General features: G+C 41.0%; 1 protein-coding gene across 1 annotated transcript in view; it reads right to left on the reverse strand.

Moving 5' to 3' along the window:
- The window catches only part of FYB2 (FYN binding protein 2), a 78,773-nt gene that overhangs the window by 32,445 nt on the left and 23,622 nt on the right, over positions 1-22,706 (reverse strand). Inside the window, 7 exon segments of the mRNA XM_057746546.1 lie at positions 637-796; positions 3,730-3,832; positions 4,508-4,742; positions 7,097-7,128; positions 8,234-8,298; positions 9,400-9,434; positions 20,949-21,049. Coding sequence (XP_057602529.1) covers positions 637-796; positions 3,730-3,832; positions 4,508-4,742; positions 7,097-7,128; positions 8,234-8,298; positions 9,400-9,434; positions 20,949-21,049 — 731 coding nt within the window.

Consider the following 22,706-nt stretch of genomic DNA (forward strand, 5'->3'; position numbering starts at 1 on the left):
GGCAAAGCCAGGAGCAGAGAAAGTAGTACTGAGTCTTGTGATACTGTTTATGTCCCTGGGTCCAGCCATGCCCAGACCTCTGCTAGGTGAGCTTCTTTTTCCTCTTTTACTTAACACAGTATGATTTGATTACTGTTACTTGCAATTAAGAGCCTTGACTCATGTGAAGATAAAATGCAACCTGAATAAAGTAAAATAATAATATCATACTATGTTATCAGTGTGTCAATGACTTGGGCCTATAAAAAACAAGAGGAGCTGGTAGATATAAAAAGAAATGAGTAAACATTTGCTGAGTACCTGTTATGTGACATACTGTCAGATTTGGTCCTCACCAAACCTCAATGAGATCTATATTATGATCCCTTTTACATAAATGAAATTGAAGAATAGGAAAGAATATGGAGTTACTATGTTACATAGCTAATAAGTATGAGAGCCTAGATTTGAACTCAGGCCTTCTATTTCTAAATCCAGTGCTTTTTTCACTCCTGCACAGCTGCCTCACCCAGGCAAGTGATATGGTATATAATAGATGCTCAGTAAATATTTATAAAATAGATTAAAATCTCGGTCATGCACAGGTTTAAAATAATATGGTAATGGTGAAAAGAACCAGGAAGAAACACAACTCACAGTGGCCTATGGAGTGCCTGGCCAGCTTGGGGTCCTCAGGGCAGCCTTCTGTCTGGATGATGTCAATCCCAGCATCCTTCTTCCCTGCCAACATGCTCCTCCTACCCCTGTGGACTTTCACCATCTGGCTTTTTCCAGGTGTCTTTTTATAGGCACCCACCTAAACACACGCAACAGGGAGAGGCTTGAGGGGCTCTGAATTAACTGTTGGATTTTTGCATACTCATGCTGTTTGTAATCATTCCTTCCTCCCAGGTAGCCATTGTATATTCTTTTATTTAACACAGTCTTACTTCGCTAAATTTCACAAGGGCGCATACAATGTCTTTTGTTCCCCTCTGAACAGCCAACGAATGCCTGACACGGAGGTAGGCCCACGGGCCACAGTCAGGATGTAACAGAGTGCCGACTGCCGGATAGGCTCTTGATACACTTTATCTCACTTCATCTTCAAGAAACCCCATTCAAAAAATATCATGATTCCTCTAGATAAAGAATTCAGAAAGGTTAAATAATTGACCTCCGGTCTCACAGCTAGTCACCTGACCAGGCAGGAGTGGACCGCAGAGCCCTGTGCTCTTGGTCACCAAGGGATGCTGTATTCCTTTTGCCTGACATTTCATCTTCCCACCCTCCATTCTTCTGTTGCTCCTTGCTTCTTTCCATACTTCCTCCCTCCAGCATCTGTCGCACACTTACTAAAGGGACCAACATGCTAAGCCCTGGTGATAGAAAGAGATGCAGTGGGCATAGTGGCTTCCACGCCAGTCATGGAGCCATACATGCAGACAAGATATAATGTGTGGGTGTCATTTACAGCAGGTTTGCTCACTGAGGTGGAAACAGGACGGGGAGGTCAGTTCTCGTGGCTAGGAGACAGAGTGGGGAAGACTTCAAAAGCAGGTTTTATAAAACTGTATTTTAAAATGTAAGTAAGAGATTGGTTGAGGGGATAAGGAATATCTGGCAGATAAATCAACATGAGCAAAGGCAGAGAAGTGTTAGTGTCCTCATAAGGGTGAGACAGAGGCTGCTGATGAGGGAAGAGTGAAGGGGACAGGGGAGGAAAGACTGGAGGTGAGGCTGAAAAGATCAGCTAGAGTGGAGTGGAGTTGTGAAGGGTCTTGCACACAAGGCAAAAAGTGTGGGCCTTATCTCATAGTCTTAAGGAGCCAGGCAGGGAAGAAACCTGAGCAGATTTGCATTTCAGAAAGATCTGTGGGATGGGGAGGGTAGGGGGGACTCGAGGGAGGGTGGGGGGGGGAGTCGAGGGAGGGAATATGGGGATATGTGTATAAAAACAGATGATTGAACTTGGTGTACCCCCCCAAAAATAATAAATAAATAAAATCTAAAAAAAAAAAAAAAAAGAAAGAAAGATCTGGATAGATTGTCAGGAAGACACACTGGAGACAGAGGAGTATTGGGACATTTCTGGCCATCCAAGGGTTTTATAATTATGAGATGACAGTGGGAGAGGGGATTACTGTCCTTTGCAGTACAAGTGGACACGAGGGTTGACTGTGACAATACATCTGAAAGTACTTAGAAAAAGGTAAAGGAATGAATAGATACAAGACATGGAATTTCCCGAGTTCTTGGTGGAATCTGGGCAAATGAAGAGGAGAAGAAGAGGAGGTGCAGTCTAAGTCACACAGCCAAAAATGAAAGTTTTAAATGGGGAAAAATAACAAGAAAGTAATGAAGTCAGTGTTTCACACAAATAAAGTGCACACCCTCCTTCAGCAGAGCCCCTGCTGCAGCAGTGCCCGGATTCCCTGAGGGCTGTCCTTGGGAATGTTTCCTAGAGTCGGTTTCAATCACAATGGATTGTAGTCCTACTGACTTATTTATATTTGACTCCAAAGAGCACCGCCGAGCTAGATCACTCACACGTACCTAACACATTCCAAATAACTTTTAACAATTTCCAAAACTCAAATCCACTCCCTGAACATAGGACTATGTCCCTTTGGTGGTAACCTGACCCCATCCCTGGTTCTTGGCCAGCAGGTGGCCAGCACTGAAAAGGGCATATCCTGCTTCTGCTCATTCATGGTCAGTGTCCTGAATCATGTTCCTCTGCTGCCTTTCTCATATGCTCCTGATGAACCCCTTCCTCATCTCTGGCCTCATCACCCATCATGGCCTTGCCCCTGCCCTCTGGCCTTGACACTGGCCATGCTGCTACCCTGGCTCTGGTCCCTGTGTCTTGTTATTAAACTTACTTCTTTGAATGATGCTGCTTTGTGATACTCTGTAAACCTGGTCCAACCTGGCCTCTGGGCCTACACCCCAATTCAGGCCCACATCCCCACCAAGATGCTTGAGTTACCCAAGCCCTGCAGGTGGAACAATTTGATATGATGAGATAGGCACAGCTCAAACAGGCAACTTGAATGTTTTGAGGCTGGTAGTAGCCCCGGGGATATCCACTGTTTAAGCCTTTTGGACCATACTTTTGATTGTGAAGGGGATAGTGTCCACTGGATATGGCTACACATATATACATTGTTTAGTATTAACAAACAATGTTAATCAATTAATTAATTAACAACAATTATTTCATTTTTATGGTAGCTTACAGCTTACAAAGCACTTTTATCTACATTATTTCATGTTCCCATCACAAATGAGATAGAATCAGGATGGGAGTGGGGATTGTAATTGGGTAGGAATTATTGATTCTCATTTTACACATGAGATGCCTGAGCTCAGAGACTAAGTTCTTCTAAGCAGGGCCTCAGAGCACAGAACTTAAAGAGGCCCCCCCTCCAAGTTCTGCAAGAGCAGGGTGGGCACCTGAGTGAGTGTCTTTTTGTATTTTGCCCTCTGGGTGACTTGCTCAACTCACACTAGTCTCAGCCCTGCTTATAAGGCCTGCTTCCTGGCTAATAAGTGGAAAAATCTGAAGCTAGAGTTCAGTGTTATTGCCCTATTGATTTCTTTGATAAAACAGCCAACACCCACTGCATCTTCTGACTGTCTCTCTAGAGAGCTGCATGGCTCAGCCTCTAAACGGTCACTCCATGAACTGATCCTGTTACACGGCTGACCTGGACCGTGTGGTCTGGAACCCTAGAACACAGATACCTTGAAAAGATGGTCTGAATGTAGATCCTTTTCTGTTTTTTGAAGTTCCAATTTGCATGGCTCTTTTTCCTTCATTTTTTTATCTTCATCTTCATGCTTTGAGCTGAAATGTGAAGATACCAGGGAGGAAGTGAAGATGAGGGTGTTTCCATGACAGTGTGCCCCTAGCCCCACCCCCTTTTTTTAAAGATGAGAGGCCAGGATCAAGTCAACTATAGAAAACTTCCCCAAGTTTCTGCCTGCTCCAATCAATGCCAGAATGAATTCCTGCTTAAAATCTTGTAATAATTTCCATTGCTTGATGAATTAAAATATCAGCCCCACTGTGATCTGGCCTCCACCTTTCTTTCCAACCCCATCTCCCTCTGCTTCTTCTCTCCATATTTAGTCTACACTCTCCTGACTCCCCAAACCTTCCATCCTATTCTGAGCAAGTCTCCCTTCGTATCTGCTAGTTCCTTCGTTAGTCATGGGTTCCACATCTTACACAGCTGAGACATACAGCCCCCTTTCCAATCTGTCTAAATCCGCTCACCTCCGAGAACCTTTGCCTGATTCTTCCAAGCACTAGTCCCTCTATCTTGTATTAAAATGTAGTGTCTATGGATCTTTTTCCAGTTCCTCCACTTTCCCTCATCAGCTAACTAAAAATGAGAGCTGTTATTCACGTGTGTACCCCCAGCACTAATGCTGTGTAACCCTCTGTAACAACGTGGTCCCCAGCCAGTATTCCTTCACGAAAGGCATGACTGCCATGCACCAGTATATGGACACCAACCTTAGCAGGAGCGAAGAGGAGGGAGTCAAGGTGGGGAGTGCAGTGAAAAAGCTGAGGGCCGGGACAGAACACTGGAGAGCATCAGCATCCTTGTGAGAACATCTGTTTCTGGCAACAGAGTGAAGCAGAGAGTCTACAGCCACATTTACGTGGAAAGCAGAAACAGAAGAGCCCTCAAAGAAAACCAGAAGAGGTGGTCGTGAGGGAAGGAGAAACACCAGGAGAGAGAGCTGTTCTGAAAGACAACGGGGAGAATTTTAAGGAGTTTTCTTCATCCAATGACTGAGCACTCTTGTCCACCATTAAGGCTGCTAGTTCTAGAACAAATACTAGAACAGGGGCTGTGTAGGAAGGGCTGGGTTCTAGTCCCCACTCTGCCTCTTTCTAAAAGCCTAAAATGAACCTTTCTAAACATCAAATTTTTCCACCTATGAAGGAGAATTCACAATGCCAGTCTCCACGGTTACCATGAGAGTGAAATGTGATAAAAAATGTTGAAAGCGTAGCATTGCTTAAAGCATGTAATGGGCCCTCAGCAACTGCTGGTGTCCTTTCCTTCATCGCTGCATTTGCTGAGTTAGAATTACCCGAGGCTTCTGTTCCTGTTGCTGACATTTCTCCTAAAGCATTTACCTGCCTCACTGGTGCATGTGTCCTTTGTAATCCATCTTCCTATCCCCTGGGTTTTGTCTAGTAGTTTCTACATGGCTAGATGTCCATAAATAACTGTCAAATTACATTTAATATTGTGACTCCCAGGAATGCTAGGGGAGAGGGGTACATTATTTCTGCTTTAAAACTCTTTTGTGGCTTCCACTGACCTATAGGGTAAGGTCTAAATCTGCGCCATCCAAGACAGCAGCCGCTGTCAACATGTGGCTGCTGAACACTTGAAATGTCTGGTCCAAATTGAGCTGTAAGTGTAAAACACCTCTGGATCTTGAAGACTTGGTATAAAAAAAAAGGATCTAAAATATTTCAGTAGTAATGTTTATGTTGATTACATGTTGAAATGTTAATGTTTGGGATATGTAAAGATAGATAAAATATATTATTAAAATCCATTTCATTTTTTTTTTTCTTTTTAAAAGATGGCTACCAGAAACACTTTAAGTGACACATTTGGTTTGCATTATATTTCCAGAGGACAGGGCTGCCCTGAATGATTAATGAGGGAACACAGCCCTCCCGGATCCAGCTCTGTACACGACCCTGGCCACTCCCACACCACACTTTGTGCTCAAGCATCATCCAGCTCTTTGTGGACGCCTGTACTGGCCTTGCTGTTCAACACTACAGCTTCGCTCCGCCTTGTCCTTTGTCTGGGACGTACATTCCGCCATTTTCGCCTGGCCAGTTCCTACATGTTTTCATGACTTAGCTCAGTTGTCCCTCTTGAAGGAAGCACGCATGGTGCCTCACCTCTGTGTTTTCACAACTTCCGTAGCAGTGATTACATGATACTGTAACTTCCCACTTACCTGGTCATTTTCCCCTCCAAGTGACCCCCTCACCCTCAACTACCCTGGGCTCCACTCTCATCTTGCACTAAGCTTTAGGAATATATTCTGTTCATTTTTGTACCTCAGAATCTAGCAGTGTCTGAATAGAGAAAGAGCTCAATAAATGTTGAAATAAATAGGTAATCATCTGTCATGTGTCTACTGTGTGCCCAGCACCGCACTAGGGGCTAGAGGGTCATCACGGGGAACGTGAATTTAGGGTCAGGCAGGAACCCGAGGAGAGAGACGAGTCCTCTCCACGATTCAGCTCGTGTGTTTTTAGCCTCAGCCGGGAAGTGTTGACACCTGCTCCTCCGGAGCTCATGGACGGTGTTTATTTTAACGTGTTATAAATAACTCCAGAGGGTGCGGGGCACAGAGAGGCCGTCTCTGAAGAGTCAGGTAAAAGAACTGCTATGTGCCAAGGCCCCACGCTGGACCAAGAATGAGAAAAATAAGCCCTGCCCACAAAGAGCTCACAGACAAGAAGGGGAGGGGAGAGTGAGGATGAACTGGCATGTTAGCAAACAAACGTGTGTGACATTAACGCAGACGTGTGGGAAGGGACTGCTTACTTCTCTCTGAGGAGGGGGATTAGGAAGGCTCCTTACAGGAGGGGATATCTGATGGGTAGTAGATGGTTAGTTGGTTGCCGGATCATTAAGTTGGGGTGAATTAATTAAATGGGCGAAGGCAAAGAGACCCGAAACAGCGTGGTGCATTTTGGAAACTAAATTCTTTGGGATCCATGTGATTGTTATATACCTGTTTGATTGTCTCTCTCCTACTGGGGAACCCCTGAGGGTAGTGGCTAGGTCTGCGTCACTGCTCCAGCCGCAGTGGTTAGCAAATGGCCCGCATGTTGGGGACTCAGCCCCCCTCTGCTGAGTGAATGCAGAGTGGGTTAGAACGAGGTGAACCAGAAAGGCCAGGCAGGACCCCTGAGCACCTTCTCTGCACCAGACACCTTGCAAGACACTAGGGGTGCTGAACCAGGTCAAGCACTGGAAACAGCTGGCCCATCAAGGAAAACCAGTTCCGTTGTCAGCGGCTGATTCACACTTTTCCTTTGGAAGATAAAACTCACCTAAGTTCTTGCTGAAGAACACTCTGCCAAGGCTGAAAGTAAAGAGGAAAATGGTCATTTTCCTAAAGCTACCCAAGTCAAACCCCAATCAGGCCTCTGTTGTTTGGTTACAGATCGTTAGAGACCTGACCAAGGGGGTGAGGCCAGTGAGGTCTCTGTACAGAGCAAAGGTAGACACTGACAACAGAACGTTCCACGAACCATTGCCAGTGGAGCTGGAGGTCAACCCCCAAAGCAAACAGGCGTTTCTGAAGTTACGGTGCCTGCCAGAGAGAATGTGTGATTGGACTTAGAAAAATAAATTGTTCTCTGCACGCCTTTCCAGGAATGCATCTGTAGAATAAAGAACTTTTAAATCCTATGAGCAAATAGGAATGTGCGATATGTGAGCAATGTTCCAGCGGGCAAAACTGCTACAGGCAGCTGTGCAAGCCATGCTGGGAACTTTCCCTTCCAGATCATGGACCGCCTGATCAAAAATCAGCTCTTGCGTGCTCTAGACTTGGTGCCATTAAAATTATGCCCAATGACCACAACAGCTCCTCGTTTAGTCAGCTGTCATATACTTGATGCCATTCAGTGTCTAGAATCTAGCCAAGAAACTGAAGAGACCAGAAAATATCTAAGCATCCAAAATACTGCCACAAAGGCCAGGCCCAAGAGCTCATATACCTTCCTTTGAGGAGAGCCTCACAGGCCTGCTTTCAGGGATAACTGGCTCTTATCTTCCATATAATTCTAGCAGATTGGATGGCAACACTGGTAGAAAGACAAGTCAGATGGACCTTGCTTTGTAGCTCTGCTACATTATTTGCAGGTTATTTAACCTCTCTGAGCCTTGAGTTCTCATCTGCAAAATGGAGGCGGTGATACCAGCTCCACAGGGTGACTGTGAGGATGACGAGCTGCCAGGTACGCACAAGCACCTGCCCCCAAGCAGGGACTCCATGCGTGCTTGACCACATGAAAGGCTCACTGCTGGACACAAGAGGTTGACAGGAGAAGGAAATAACTGATAGAAACAAGAAAACAACTACAGCAAACAGACCGTGGCGGTTCGGTGTGAGGGCGACTGGCTCTGAACACCTGCAAGCATCTCATAAGAAAATCATGAATAGTGCCCATTCAGCCCCTTACGTTCCAGAGGGCGCCAAGTCATCAAGAAAGGGTGAAGTCAGCTTGCAGCCACTGAGCTCAAAACACTGAGATGAACATAATACATGTCTGAAGGTGGAAAGATTAAAAAAAAATACTTTCAGGCTTTTTTATTCTGAATGGGATAAAATTTGGTCATTTGGAACGTTCCCTTGTGCAGAAAAGTTTAGTATTTGCTGATATTGCCAGCTAAGTGAAGCATCTTAATGAACTATTTCTGCTTCTGTTAATATGAATAATAATCATTTACAGTTTTCTATCTGTAATGTGTATCACAAATGAACAACACTTTCCAGGAAGCATAAGAAAAATGAAGCAGAAAGATGAAGGATCTAGATTAAATGTACCCACTGAGGAAGGAGTAGTACCTTAACTGACCCAGTTAAAATACTAGGTAAGTGCCTACTGTGTGCCGGGTGCTGTACTAGGTGCTCACCTACTTTGTCTGGCTTAGTTCTCTCAGCAATTCAGTGAAACAAGTATTGGTCCCCTTATTTACTGAGCATCAACTGCTGCAGATTAGGTAACTACAAGGCATATGCTTCCTGCCCTCATGGAGAATGTACCATTTTACAGAAGACACAGCTGCAGCTCAGAGAGGTAAAATGCCTGGGATAGATTCCAGCACTTACTTTTTAAACTGTTTGTCTGAATTTACCTCTTTTCATTCTCACAATGACTTCTGATGAGGGTGCTTCTGTGACCACTATTTTAGAAGTGACGAAATGGAGGTTCAAGGTCACACAGCCAGGAGCCGGGATCAAAGCCTGTGATTCTGCTTGGCCCCTAATCAAGTTGCTAGCACTGTACCCACCAGAAGCCCAGACATTATGCCTTCGGGGTTCTGGTCATTCTCGTGAAAGCACACCTCTTCTCTCTGAAGGGACAGTTATTAAAGGCCAGTTGGTGCTGGCCACTCTAAATAAGGGGCCAGGAATGGATCTACTTCTTCCATCCTAGCACATTTTCTCTCTCTGATCTCACAGGGCTCAGGCTTCAGAATCTTAGCAGCTGGAGTCTGGAAAAGCCTCAGAAATCAGGGGAAAACCCAAAATAAAGAACTTTCCTCCCTCGTGAAAGAAACAACTTCAGAATCAACTCTGCACAGTTGTTTTAGTTAGAAAGCTGATAAGAAAAGAAGAAAATACCTTTTGGAGTTCTTCAATTCTGACTTCATAAGTTGCTAAAATAAACATGAAAAATTTATTTTAAGGCAGTTTCTTATAGTACCCATTTCTTACAGTACCCAGGATTAAAGTAATTATGGAAGATAGCAGAGGTCAATTTTTTCACCCTTCAGAACATCGATCTATGGGAGACGTATCCATATGGTTTGGGAAATTCTCAGGTTATTGATCATGGTATAATTTCTGTGGGGATTTCTAGGATGGAATGTACAGTCAATGAAAACATTTGAAACAATTTTCAGTTTCCTTTTTGGTAAATAGATTCATATGCCATGATGAAGAGAAAGAACTGCAATTTAGTGGTAGCAATCAGAAGGCAGACTTGAAAGGAAAGGGAAAGGATGAAAGGCCAACAAAAGCCCAAATCCCACTTTAACAAAACAAACTCCACAGCATGCCTAAAAGTATTTGGCTCCATGAGCATTTTGTTTCCTTAGTACAGCTTGAAAAGGGGAGACTGACTGCTAACTAAGGCTTAAATAGCTTTTGACTTTTCCCAAAGTTTCGTGGATTTTATTTAATGACATCATGCCAAATTTAATCATTAACAAACACAAGTAGTAGCAAGAATTTGGGTTCAGAACACAGTCCTGCTACTTCCTACTTATGGAACTTCAGACAAATTATTTCATTTCTTCAAATCTCAGATTGCTCATTTGTGAAATGGGGACAATAGGTACCAGCTTTCCAGATTTAATGGGAAGATTAAAGATGATGTTAGAAATATATACCTAGCAGAGCACCCCATGTAGTACAGAAAGTGACATGTTTTTTGATAAAATTGCTAGTTTAATTTTTCTTTGCTTCAAAGTTCTCTATAAAATTTTAATGAACATGCATGCATGCATAATAAATAGGACTTCCCCTGTTCCTTTTTTTCTTGCTGCTAGAGTCCTAAAGCTTTAATTTACAGAACTGACCAAATAACAACATGTGTTTCTAAACCATTATTATTCTATACATAAAATCCATTCATAAAGTAAATGAAATTACAGGTTTTCTTTAGGAACTATCTGCATGTGATTGTTGACACAGGAACTCAAAATTCTGTGTGGAGGATTAATAACGTGTAGTTCAACTTTGGTAATTGTCCACTTTTATTTCCACCAATTTTTGAATCAACACATTTTATTCTGCTACTGCTTGCTTTAAAAACATTTAAGGATATCTGCTTATGATGCAGTTTACCTCATCCTTTTCAAGTATGGATTTGTTTTCCAGTTTTAAAAATGATAATCTTCTTCTCTCTCCCTCCCCCAATTTATTCACCCTTCTGTGTTTTTGAAAGAATTAACGAATCATGGTCTCTGCTTCTACCTGTCCCCTGGTAGGGAGGGAGATATTATTCTGTCTTAGATATGGGAAAACCAAGGCTCAGAGAGGACTTACTTGCTAAGGCTAGTAAACAAAGATAATGCACACACAATTAATAATGCATTCATAATTAGATACTGTTTTTAGCAAAGTGGAGGTTCTCCCAAAAGTAAGTATTGCCATCAAAACTTACTCCCAAGGTAAGAATATAAAGTACAAAATATCGCACCCCAGGGGGTCAGGAAAGGACTAGGAATTATATTAGAATGATGTAACCCAAAGCATTAGAGCCCTCAGTTACTTTCCTCAGGGAGTTATATAACTTTTTCCACTGAATAGCTTTGTCTCAGATGGGAGAAAAAAGACAAATATCAGAAGATGGTCCTCAGTAACCCTCCAACTGCAGTATCTTATCATGGTCATGTCTTTCAGGCCCTCAGCTCTTTTGCCATGTACTAACTCCCTGTGTGACTTTGGAAAAGTCCCTTCATTTGTTTTATACCAGGAGGTGAGACAATTATTACTAATATTGTAAAGATAGTAATAAAAATAGATAACATTTTTTCATAATAATCACTACTAATAATCTTTTTTTTTACTACTAATATTCTGATTTACTGATGAACAGACACCCAGAGAAATGAAGCAACTTGCCCATGTTTGCTCAGTTAGGAAATGGCTTTCAAACTTTCTTCTAACCATGGAATCATTCATTTAAAAACAATATTACAGGCGCATAATCAGAACTTCTCTCACTGAAGTTATTCCCGAGAGTCTCCAGGACCTTTTAGGACAGCCCTTGGTCCTAGGAAGTACAGTCTGAAAGGCACAGGTCTAGATGAGCTTTGAGGACAATTCTGCAGCTTCTAGAACAGCCTAAATCCTGCTTACCCATCACTAAATTCTGTATGAAAGGGTGAAGCTTTAAGAAGGCACCTGTGCTTAAAAAAAAAAAAAAAAAAAAAAGAAGGCACCTGTGCTGAGCTCTGCAATCCTGAGGGGGTGGCCTTCTGTTTTCTAGGCATTGTTCAAGGGATAGACTCACCCAAAGGTGACAGCAAATCCTCTCCCTCCTTCCCTTCCTTTCCCCCTCCTTCTCTTCTTCCCAGAAAGGTAGCTTTTAGATTCCTCACCATTGGCAGGCAGAGGAAGGAAGAAACCCATTTTGAGCTATTTTTATAAGATGTGAGTCTTATGTTGAGGTTTATTTATTTTTTTACCTATGGATATCCAATTGCTCCAACATCATTTGTTAAAAGGCTATCTTTCCTCCATTGAATTGCTTTCCAATTTTGCAAAAAAAACAAAATCAGTTGGGCATATTTGTGTAGATCTCAATTCTGGGTTCTCAATTCTTTTCTATGGTTCTATGTGTTTCTCTCTGCCAATACCACACAATTTTGGTTACAGAAGCTATAATTCTTAAAATTAGGTAGTTTGATACCTCCCACTTTTTCTTCTTCAAAACTGTTTTAAGCTATTCTAGTTTCTTTGCCTTTCTATGCACATTTTAGAATATTGTCTATATCTATGAAAACACCTTGCTGGGATTTTACTAGAAATTGCATTAGACCTGTATATCAACTTGGGGAGAATTAATATTTTTACTGTATTGAGTCTGCCAATCCATAAATGTAGCATGTTTCTCCATTTATTCAGATTTTCGTTGATTTCATCAGCATTTTGTCGTTTTCAACATTTAACTCTTATATACATGTTTTGTTAGATTTCAGTCTAAGCATTTATATTTTTTGAGTGATATGGTATATTTTTTTCATTTCTAGTGTTCAAGTATTCAGTGGTAGTATATAGAAACACAATTGATTTCTTTATGTTTATTTTGTACACTGTGACCTTGCTGAACTCTCATCTATTAGTTCTTTCAGTTTTCGTTTTTTTTTTTTCTGAAATTCCTTGAGATATTCTACTTAGACAATCATGTCATCTGCAAATAAGGACTGTTTCTTTCTTTTTGATCTGTAAGTCTTTATTTCCGTTTCTTGTCTTATTGCACTGGCTAGAACTTCCCACACTATGTTGAATAAGAGTAGTGAGAGTGGACATCCTTGCCTGGTTCCCAGTCTTAGATGGAAAGTATTCAGTGTTTCATCATTAAATATCATGTAAACTTTTTGTAAATGTTCTTATCTAGTTTAGGAAATTCCCCTCTATTCCAATTTTTCTGAGAGTTTTTTTTAAATCATGAATGGGTGTTGAATTTGTCAAATACTTTTCCTACATTGATTAATATGGTTGTGTGATATTTTTCTTCTTTAGCTTGTCAATATGGCAGATTTAATTGATTGATTTTTGAGTATTGAACCAACTTTGCATCCCTGGAATAAACCACACTTGGTCATAGTATATAATTCTTTTTCTATCTTGCTGAATTCTACTTGTTAATATTTTGTTAAGGATTTTTATGATTATACTCATGAAGGATATTATCTGCAGTTTTCTTCTTCTGTACTGTCATCTGGGTTTGGTACCAGGTTAATGCTAGTTTCCATCTCCATTTTTCTGGAGGAGATTGTATAGAATTGGTATTAATTTTTCTTTAAACACTTGGTAGAATTCTCCACTGAAATTACCTGGTCTAAGAGAGAAGTTTTTGGGGAGTTTCTATATTGTGCATTCAATTTTCTTAATAAATACAGGGCTATTCAAATGATTTATATTGGGTGAGTTGTGGTTTTGGGGGAATTGTTCAATATTTATCTAAGTTGTCAAAATTTATATGTATAGAGTTGTGTATAATATTCTTTTATCCTTTTGACATCTGCAGGGTTTGTAATGGTATCTCTCTTTTATTCTTGATACTGTTCAATTGTGTCTTCTTTCCTTGTTTGTCAGTCTTGCTAGAGGTTTGTTAATTTTATTGCTCTTTTTGAAAGAGTGTACTTTTGGTTTCATTGATTTTCTCTATTGTTTTTCTGTTTTCAATTTTATTTAAGCTTATTTTTTGTTTCTACCTTTATACTTGCTTTGGATTTATTTTGCTTTTCTTTTACTCTGTTCTTGAGGTAGGATCTTAGATTTGAGACTTTCCCTCTTTTTTCATGTAAGCATTTAGAGCTACAAATTCCCCTCTCAGCATTGCTTAAGCTGTGTCCCACAGATTTGGGTATGTTGTATTTTCATTTTCATTTAGTTAAAATGTATGTTTTGCTTTCCTTTCAGATTTATTTTTTGATCTGTGGATTACTTAGAAATATGTTGCTTTGTTTCTGAGTGTTTGGAGAATTTCCTGTTACCTTTTGATTATTGATTTCCAGTTTGATTACACTGTGGTCAGAAAACATACTCTGTATAATTTCAATTCTTTCAAATTTTTTGAGATTTGTTTTATGGCCCAGAATATGGTCTATCTCGGAATATGTTTATGAGGTCTTGAAAAGTAGTGTATTCTGCTCTTGTGTGTTTTATTGATGCCAATTAGATCCTACTGGTTGATAGTGTTGTTGAATTCTTCTGTATTCTTACTGATTTTCTGTTTAGGTACTTTGTCAGTTATTGAGAGAGGAATGTTAAAGTCTTGAACTAAAATAATCTATTTCTTTTTTCAGTTTTTGCTTCACATATTTTGTAGCTTTGGAATTTCATGCATATACGAGGGTGAGTCAAAAATTATCCACACTCCGGTTATACTAAAACTTCTAAAACTTCTGTTGGCTGCACTGTCTTATCAGCGCTTTCCTTCAAGGCTATTGTCTCCCCAGTCACTGCTGTGACTGTGTTACATAAGTCCATTTGTAACTGCGGTGCAAGCAAAAATGGATGCTCCACTTGTGATTTGCACAAAAGAAGAGCAGTGTGCAGTGATTCACTTTTTTGTGGTCTGAGGGTGTACCTGGTGCTGTTATCTATCAAAGACTTTGTGCACAGTATGAAGAAAGTGTTTTGTCATGAAGAAGTGTGTATGAATGGATAGAGAAGTTGTTCCATTGAACTTTCACCTGTTTGGTCCCCTGAAAGCAGCCCTATGAGGACGATGATTCACTTCTGATGAAGAAGTGAAGACAGTGGTGCATTCATGGCTCACAACCCAGCCTAAAACATTTTTTAATGAGGGAATATGAAACTGTGTTGACAGATGGACAAAGTGTGTTGAAAAGCAAGGAGATTATGTTGAAAAATGATGTATCTGTCTTTTCTAAAAGTTAATTTAAAAAAATTCTACAGTCAGAGTGCTGATAATTTTTGACTCACCTTCATACATGTAGGATTGCTAAGTCTTCTTGATGGATTGACCCTTCTATCATTACATAATGCAAGTCTCCTGTAATTTTCTTTGCTCCAAAGTGTACTTTAACTGTTACTAATATAGCCACAAACTGCCTTCTTTATATTATTGCGATAATATAATTGCAATAATATAATTTTCCATCTTTTTACTTTCAATCTACCTATACTGTTATATTTGAAGTGAGTTTCTTTTAGGCAGCATATAGTTACATCATATTTTTTTTATCCGTTTTGCCAACCTCTGCCTTTTAATTGGTGTGTTTAGGCAATTTACATGCAATGTAATTAGTGTAATTATTGATTTGTTAGGGTTTAAGTCCACCCTTTATTTTTTGTTTTCTATTTATTCTGGTTTTTGCTCCTCTGCTTCATATTTCCTGCCTTCCTATGGGTTATGTGAACATTTTTAGAATTCTTTTTGATTTATCTAATGTGTTTTTGATTTATCTAATGTGTTTTTATTTTCAGAAGAGCTTTTATTTTATTTTTTTATTTATTTATCATTTTTTAGGGGGGTACACGAAGTTCAATCATCTGTTTTTATACACATATCCCCATATTCCCTCCCTCACTCGACTCCCCCCTCTAATGTGTTTTTGATTATATTGCATTGTAGTGTATTTTTAGTAGTTGCTCTAGAGATTACATTATATGTTCATAATTTTTTACAGTTATAGGTATGGACATTTTATCAGTTCATGTGAAGTGTAGAAACCTTATTTCCTTTCATGTCACTTGGCTCTCTCCCTTATAATTTTCTTAAATATTTCCTTTACATACATTTAGACTTATATCAGACAATGTTAAAAGTTTTTGCTTCAATCATCAAACATTTAGGGAACTCAAGAGAAGAAAGAAAATTTGTCACATTTACTCATATTTATATTCTTTCCATTGCTCTTTCTTCTGAATTCATGCTATGAGATTCATTCTTTTATCATTTCTTTTCTGTTTGAAAAACTCCCTTTAGCCATTCTTTTAGGGAGGCAAATAAATTTTCTAAGTTTCCCTTCATCTGAAAATGCCTTGATTTGCCCTTCATTCTTAAAGAATATTTTCACTGGTAAGAGGATTATGGATTGATAGTTATTTTCTTTTTGCACTTGAAAAATGTTGTGCCACTTTATTCTGGCTTTCATGGTTTCTGATGAGAAATCTACTGTCATTAAAATTGGTTCTCACATATAGGTAATGTGTCATTTCCTCTCTTGCTGCTTTCAAGATTTTTGCTTTGTACTTATTTTTTAGAATTTTGATTAAGCTTCTTTGTGCACATGGGATTTATCTTGTTTGGAGTTTGCTTGGCTTCTTGAATCTGTTGTTTAATGTGTTTTGCCAAATCTGGGAAGTTTTCAGCACCATTTCTTCAAGCATTTTTTCAGTCATTTCCTTTTCTTCCTCACTTTCCAAGACTCCAGTTTAAGACTTTTTTTTTATAGTCTCACAGATCTTTGGAGCTCTGTTCGTTTTTCTTTCCCCTATTTTCTCCTGGTTGTTCAGATTGGGTAATTTCTATTGTTTCTTTCAAGTTCACTGATTCTTCTGTTTCCTCCACTCTGCTATTGAGCTTTTTTTTTTCTTTATTGTATTTTTCAGTTCTAAAATTTTTATTTGTGTTTTCTTTACATCTTCCACTGAAACATCCTATTTCTTTGATAAGAGTTTTTTTCTCAATTTGTTTCAATCATGTTTATAATTACTCACTGAAGCATTTTTATAATAGCTGCTTTAAAGCCTTTATCAGAAAATTCTAACACTTCAATCATCCCGATGTTGGCATCTATTAATCATCTCTTTTTGTTCAAGTTGAGACTTTCCTGGTTGTTGGTATGATGAGTGTTTTTCTATTAAAACCTGAACATTTGGAGTATTATGTTATGAGACTGGATTTTATTTAAACCTTCTGTTTTAGCTGGCTTTTCATGTTAGCAGAAGTGGGGAGGACTGTCTTTTTCCTGCCAGGTAGGGGTAGAAGTCTAGGTTCCCCACTTCTTGGCCCCCTGGATACCCAAGTAAGGGAAGGGCTCCTCATAACTGCTGGGCAGGGGTGGGTGCTCTGGCTCCCTGCTAGGTTTCTGCTGATAATACTTTGGCTGGGAGGGCTGCGAGTGCTTGTTATTGTACCCAAAGCAGCCTCTGCTGGGCTTCCCTGGTGGTGCAGTGGTTAGGAATCTACCTGCCAATGCAGGGGACACAGGTTCAATCCCTGGGCCGGGAAGATCCCACATGCCACAGAGCAACTAACCCTGTGTGCCACAACTACTGACCCTGTGCTCTAGAGCCTGCGAGCCACAACTATTGAGCTTACACACCGCAACTACTGAAGCCTGCATGCCTAGAGCCCATGCTCCGCATCAAGAGAAGTCACTACAATAAGAAACCCTCACACCACAACAAAGAGTAGCCCCTGCTCATCACAACGTGCATAGCAACGAAGACCCAACAGAGTAAAAAATAAATTAAAAAAAAATAAAGGCAGCCTCTGCTGATACCACAGGGAGAGTGTGGCTGCCTTACAACCTCTGACTCTCCATGAGGTCTGTTCTGACACCACCCCAACAGGGAGGGGAAGGGATGCCTTCTTATTGCTGGGTAGGGGGCTGGAGTCCACGCTCCCCATACGGTCTTCACTGACCTTCACTGTAGGCGGAGTTTTGTTACCCTGGCAAGGATGAAAGTTCCAGCTCCCTACTTGACCTTCTGTGAAAACACCTCAGTGGATGGCTTGGGATGCATCGTCATAGCCTGATGAAGGTGGATGTCCAGGCTCCCCAGTCAGCATTGTGGCAGTGGGGCCAGGGGTTTTTTTTCCTATAATTTTAGCTGGGGTAGAACAGTTGTTGTCTAGAGGCTTTCTGTCTTTCTAGGCTTCCATTTTCCTGGTCCTTTGGCTAGAAAAAGCAGGCTTGTGTTAGGGCTGCTCTGTCTGTGCCCATTGGTGTTTCTGGGTTGCCAGCTTCTTCAGCTCCAAGGCTGGGATATACGATGCAAGAAGAAAACCCAAGGAACATCACCACTTATCTGTCCTTGGGTCCAGAGGTCCCTAGCTGGTCTACCTACTTCCTTCTACCTTTTCAGAGTGTTCTAGTTTTCTCATGTTTGTACATAAAAATATGTATGTGTGTGTGTGTATATATATATAAAATATCCAGGGGATTTAGTTGTACTTAGCAGGGGGACTAGAGAAAATCTGCTCCACCTTCCCAGAGCTGAGTTCACTTGACTTTAAATATATTACCTTTTCAAACACACATAACAATTACACAAAAGAGACATTATATCCATTTTGTAGATGAAGAAACTAAAGTTTGTATATCATTCAACCAGTAAGTGTAAAGAGGATGAAAGACATGGGGGAGAGTCAAATAAACAGGAACAAGCAGGGGTAAAATAGCTCACTTCTTTCCCTTTTTTTCCTGTAATATAACAGGATCTTGGCTTTTTAGAGAGGGGCAGGGAAAGGAGTAGAGGATATAACAGAATCTTTTGAGTTTAAGCTCCAGTTCCCCAGCTTCTTCAGCCCTGGCAGGCCTCTTCCTATCCCCCACAGGATGCCTTCCAGACCAGGGAAGCCCTCACCACTCGTGACTTTCTCCCACCTACCCCCTTCCTATTGCCCTATACTGGGTTACCTCTCAGTTGCATCAATGGCTTATTTTCTGAGCCCTTTCTCTTTTCAATCATAAACACTTGCTTCCTTAGCAGCACTGATGGACACAAAGAATTCCCCACTGAAAGACTGAAGAGAGGTCTGGGTTAGTGGTTCCTTCTTTGGGTACCTCAAATGATATCCCCCACAGGCCCACCTTGAACATCTGTGGCCTGGAGAGAAAAAATGCAGGCCTCTGGTCCAGCTTCCTCCCTTGCTTTGTTTCAGTCCTCAGCTTCATCCCACGCACAAGGGGCCTTTCATATGTCAACCCTATCCTCTCCCGCCCCCCCCCCCCCCCCCCACCACCACCACCATAGACAGATCTCCCTGCAGGCCAATCTGTCCTGAGGACGAAGGACCTAGGGAAGAGGCAGAAGCAGGGTCTTAGAGAGCCCCTTGCAGGAGGGCACTCTGGGGATCTCCTGTAGTCCAGGGAGAAGGTGCAGGCTCAAGGAGCATCCCCTTGGCACTGTGAGCTCTTAGCTTTGTAGAAAAACATGCAGTTGGAATGTAGTCCATATGGGGCCCACAGCCTTTTTCTTCAAAGTGTGGTCTGTGGACCAGCAGCATAAGGATCATCAGGGCACTTGTTGGAAATGCAGAATCTCTGGCCCAACCCAGAGCTACTGAACCAGAATCAACACTTCAGCAAGATTCCCAGGTGATTCATGTGAAGGATAGAATTTGAGAAGCCATGCTCTTAAGGCAGGAGCCTGGACACCCCGAGTGTGGAGCAGCACTGCCTTCTGGGCTGATGGGGACAGGAGTTCTGCTTTTTTTTTTTTAATAAATTTAATTAATTTATTTATTGGCTGCATTGTGTCTGTTGCTGTGCACGAGCTTTCTCTAGTTGCGGTGAGCAGGTGCTACTCTTCGTTGTGGTGCACGGGCTTCTCTTGTGGATCACGGGCTCTAGGCATGCAGGCTTCAGTAGCTGTTGCACATGGGCTCAGTAGTTGTGGCTCATGGGCTCTAGAGTGCAGGTTCAGTAGTTGTGGTGCACGGGCTTAGCTGCTCCACAGCATGTGGGATCTTCCCGGCCCAGGGCTCGAACCCGTGTCCCCTGCATTGGTAGGCAGATTCTTAACCACTGGGCCACCAGGGAAGCCCCAGGAGTTCTGCTTCTTATGGCTAGTACTTTACAAGCCAAATAGGAGAATCTAGAGCTTGCCTAGTCTAAGAGAGAGTTTTTCCAGTTCTTCAACCCCTTACTTCCCAGGGAAGGGGAAGGAAATTTCAATAGGTTCTAACTCTTACCCGTGAACTTCCTAAGTATGTATTCTCAGGCAAATGACTTTCTCTCCCAGAGCCCTGGGCTTCTTGTCTGTACAGTAAAGAGGTTGTAGCAGAGGATCTCCCTCTAACTCTCCTTTCAGGCGAGTCAAACATTCTTGAATGAAAAACAGCATAAAATTGTGGAAAGGCCATGGATCTTAGAGGCAGCCAGAGCTCTTGCACATTACAGCCCTACCACATATTACTTGTGTGACCTTATGCAACTCGATCTCTCTGGTCTTCAGTTTTCTGTCTCTAAAAGTGAGCTAATACAACTGCTACATCAAAAGGGATGTGCACAGAGGACCTAACAGAACTGTGACCCACGGTACAGGCTCAGTAAATACTAGTATTTACTCCAGCACTAATATTTATGCCTTTTGTAGAGAATCGGCTGATCCTATAGGCAGAACAAAGACACAGAAACCTGCAGAAATACTATGAGTCCCTGTTTCTCCATCATCTTGCCTGAGAGGATCTCTTTTTTTTTCATGGAAAGTTCTGAGCTTTGTCGGCAATACCAGAGACAGGAAGACTTAGCTCTGAACCAGTCAGATCCATTGGATGAATCCTCTGCTTCTATTCAGGCTAAGCAGAAGAACCTCATTCCCACAGTCTGTTATCTCCCTCTCCACACACCGAGTTACCAGGGGACTTCAAGACAGATACTACAAGAAGAGAGATGAAGTCTCCATGGGAGGAGAAAGAAGAAAAATGAATCGCCATATCTTGATTTTCCCTCCCACGTATCTACAGAAGGCAAAGCACCTAAGTAGATGGATGAAGGAGAGAATAGAAGAGGGTAGAGAAAAGGCGCACTAGGAGCCCGGAGAGAGCCCTGATGCCCAACTGGGTTTATTTACATTTTTAAGAGACTAGACAAGGAAAAAATAAAAGGAAATGTGATAGTAAAGCAACATGGCTGTGAATTTTTAAACTTAGATTTAGCTGGGGGGAAAATACCATTTTGGACACATTTTCATTCCAGACAGTGTTACAATATTAATTGGCTTAGCAGACTTACAATCAGCAATTTCTTTTGAGGTGCACAGGTTAATGGAGTTACCAGAGTGTCCCAGATAGGAAATTGTTGCCTCATAATTATGTGGTTCTTCAAATTCAGCACTGAGAAGTGTGGAGGAAAAAAGGTTACTTAAAGCAAAACAGTTTTAAAACATATGTTCAAACTTTGGTATTTCTGTCCTCATTAGAGAAGTAATTTAAGTAAGTCTGGTCAATATGGTGACCTAAACAGGTATGGAAGGCACACCACCCCCACTTTGAATACAGAGGAATTCTGGATGAAGTATAACTATGCAAAGAATTATACCAAGAACCCATAACTCACCTAAAAATCAATAAGGTAAAAATCCCCAGGTCCCAGATGTAAAGGGGAAACTTACAATTAAAGATGTCAGTGAGAACCGTAGCCAAGGGACTCCATGGGAAATTGGGATCAAAGAAAGATGCCAGTGACTGGGTGGCTGGGGATTTAATGACTGGGGATTTAAGTTCAGTCTGAGCTACAGGCCTTACCTGAATGGGAAGCTGGAATTAAGCTAAAAGAATAAGGTTCAGGGTCACAAAAATACCATCCCATTTGTAAAATGAATTCTAAAAAATAACTGTGCACTCTCCCAGGGAGGGAACAGGGAAGCTTGCTGTCTGACCAGAGCCTCTGGAGCTCAAAGAGTCACTCATGAGAACACAGAACCTCTGCAACCCAGCACTGAATAGGGGTTCTAAATGCATACAGTCTGTGTATTTCTGAGACACGAAGCTAAAACTGCTACTTGAAATCCACCCCCACCCCGCCATGTAAAGGAAATCTGAAATCATCCTGTAAAGATGCTCCCACACCATGGCACCTACGGTTTCCAAAGGAAACAATTCCCACTCAAAATAAGCGTATAATGAAAAATTGCAATCATACAAGGAGATGAGCCACTAGAGTTAGACAGAAGATCTAACGAGTGGGAGAATTAAATATTAGAACGACATGAAAGTGACATTAAAATAAGTATGTTTTAAGTGTTCATAGAGATAAAATGAGCAATAAAAGCCATTAGGAAAAATAAGAGAGTGTGAAAAAAATTTAGATTTGGGGACAGGAGATGGAAGTTATAGAAATCATACAGTTCTTTTTAAAAAATTAATTTTTAAATTGAGGTATAGTTGATGTACAATAGTACATAAATTTCAGGTGTACAGCACAGTGATTTACAGTTTTTAAAGGTTATATTCATTTACAGTTATTATAAAATATTGGCTATATTCCCTGTGTTGTACTATACATCTTCGTAGCTTATTTATTTTATACATAGTAGTTTGTCTCTTTTAATCCCCTACCCCTATCTTGCCCCTCCCCACTTCCCTCTCTCCACTGGTAACCATTATTTTGGTCTCTATATCTGTGAGTTTATTTCTTTTTTGTTATATTCACTAGTTTTATTTTTTAGATTCCACATTTAAGTGATTACATACAGTATCTGTCTTTCTCTGCCTGTCTTATTTCACTTATCATCATACCCTCCAAGTCCATCCATGTTGTTGCAAATGGCAATATTTCAATAAATATAGTTCTTGAAATAAAAAATGTAGAGGTTGAAAAGTAGACTAGACACAGCAGAAGAGAGAATTGGTGAATTAGTTAGACCTGAGGAAGCCACCTGATATGTAGCACAGAGAGATTAAGAGATGGAAAATATTAAAAGAGAGCCAACAGTAGGGAGGATAGAATGAGACAGTCCGACACATATATATGAGGGATTCTAAAAGGAAA

This window comes from Hippopotamus amphibius, chromosome 1 (assembly GCF_030028045.1).
Source record: "Hippopotamus amphibius kiboko isolate mHipAmp2 chromosome 1, mHipAmp2.hap2, whole genome shotgun sequence".
Taxonomy (NCBI): Eukaryota; Metazoa; Chordata; class Mammalia; order Artiodactyla; family Hippopotamidae; genus Hippopotamus; species Hippopotamus amphibius.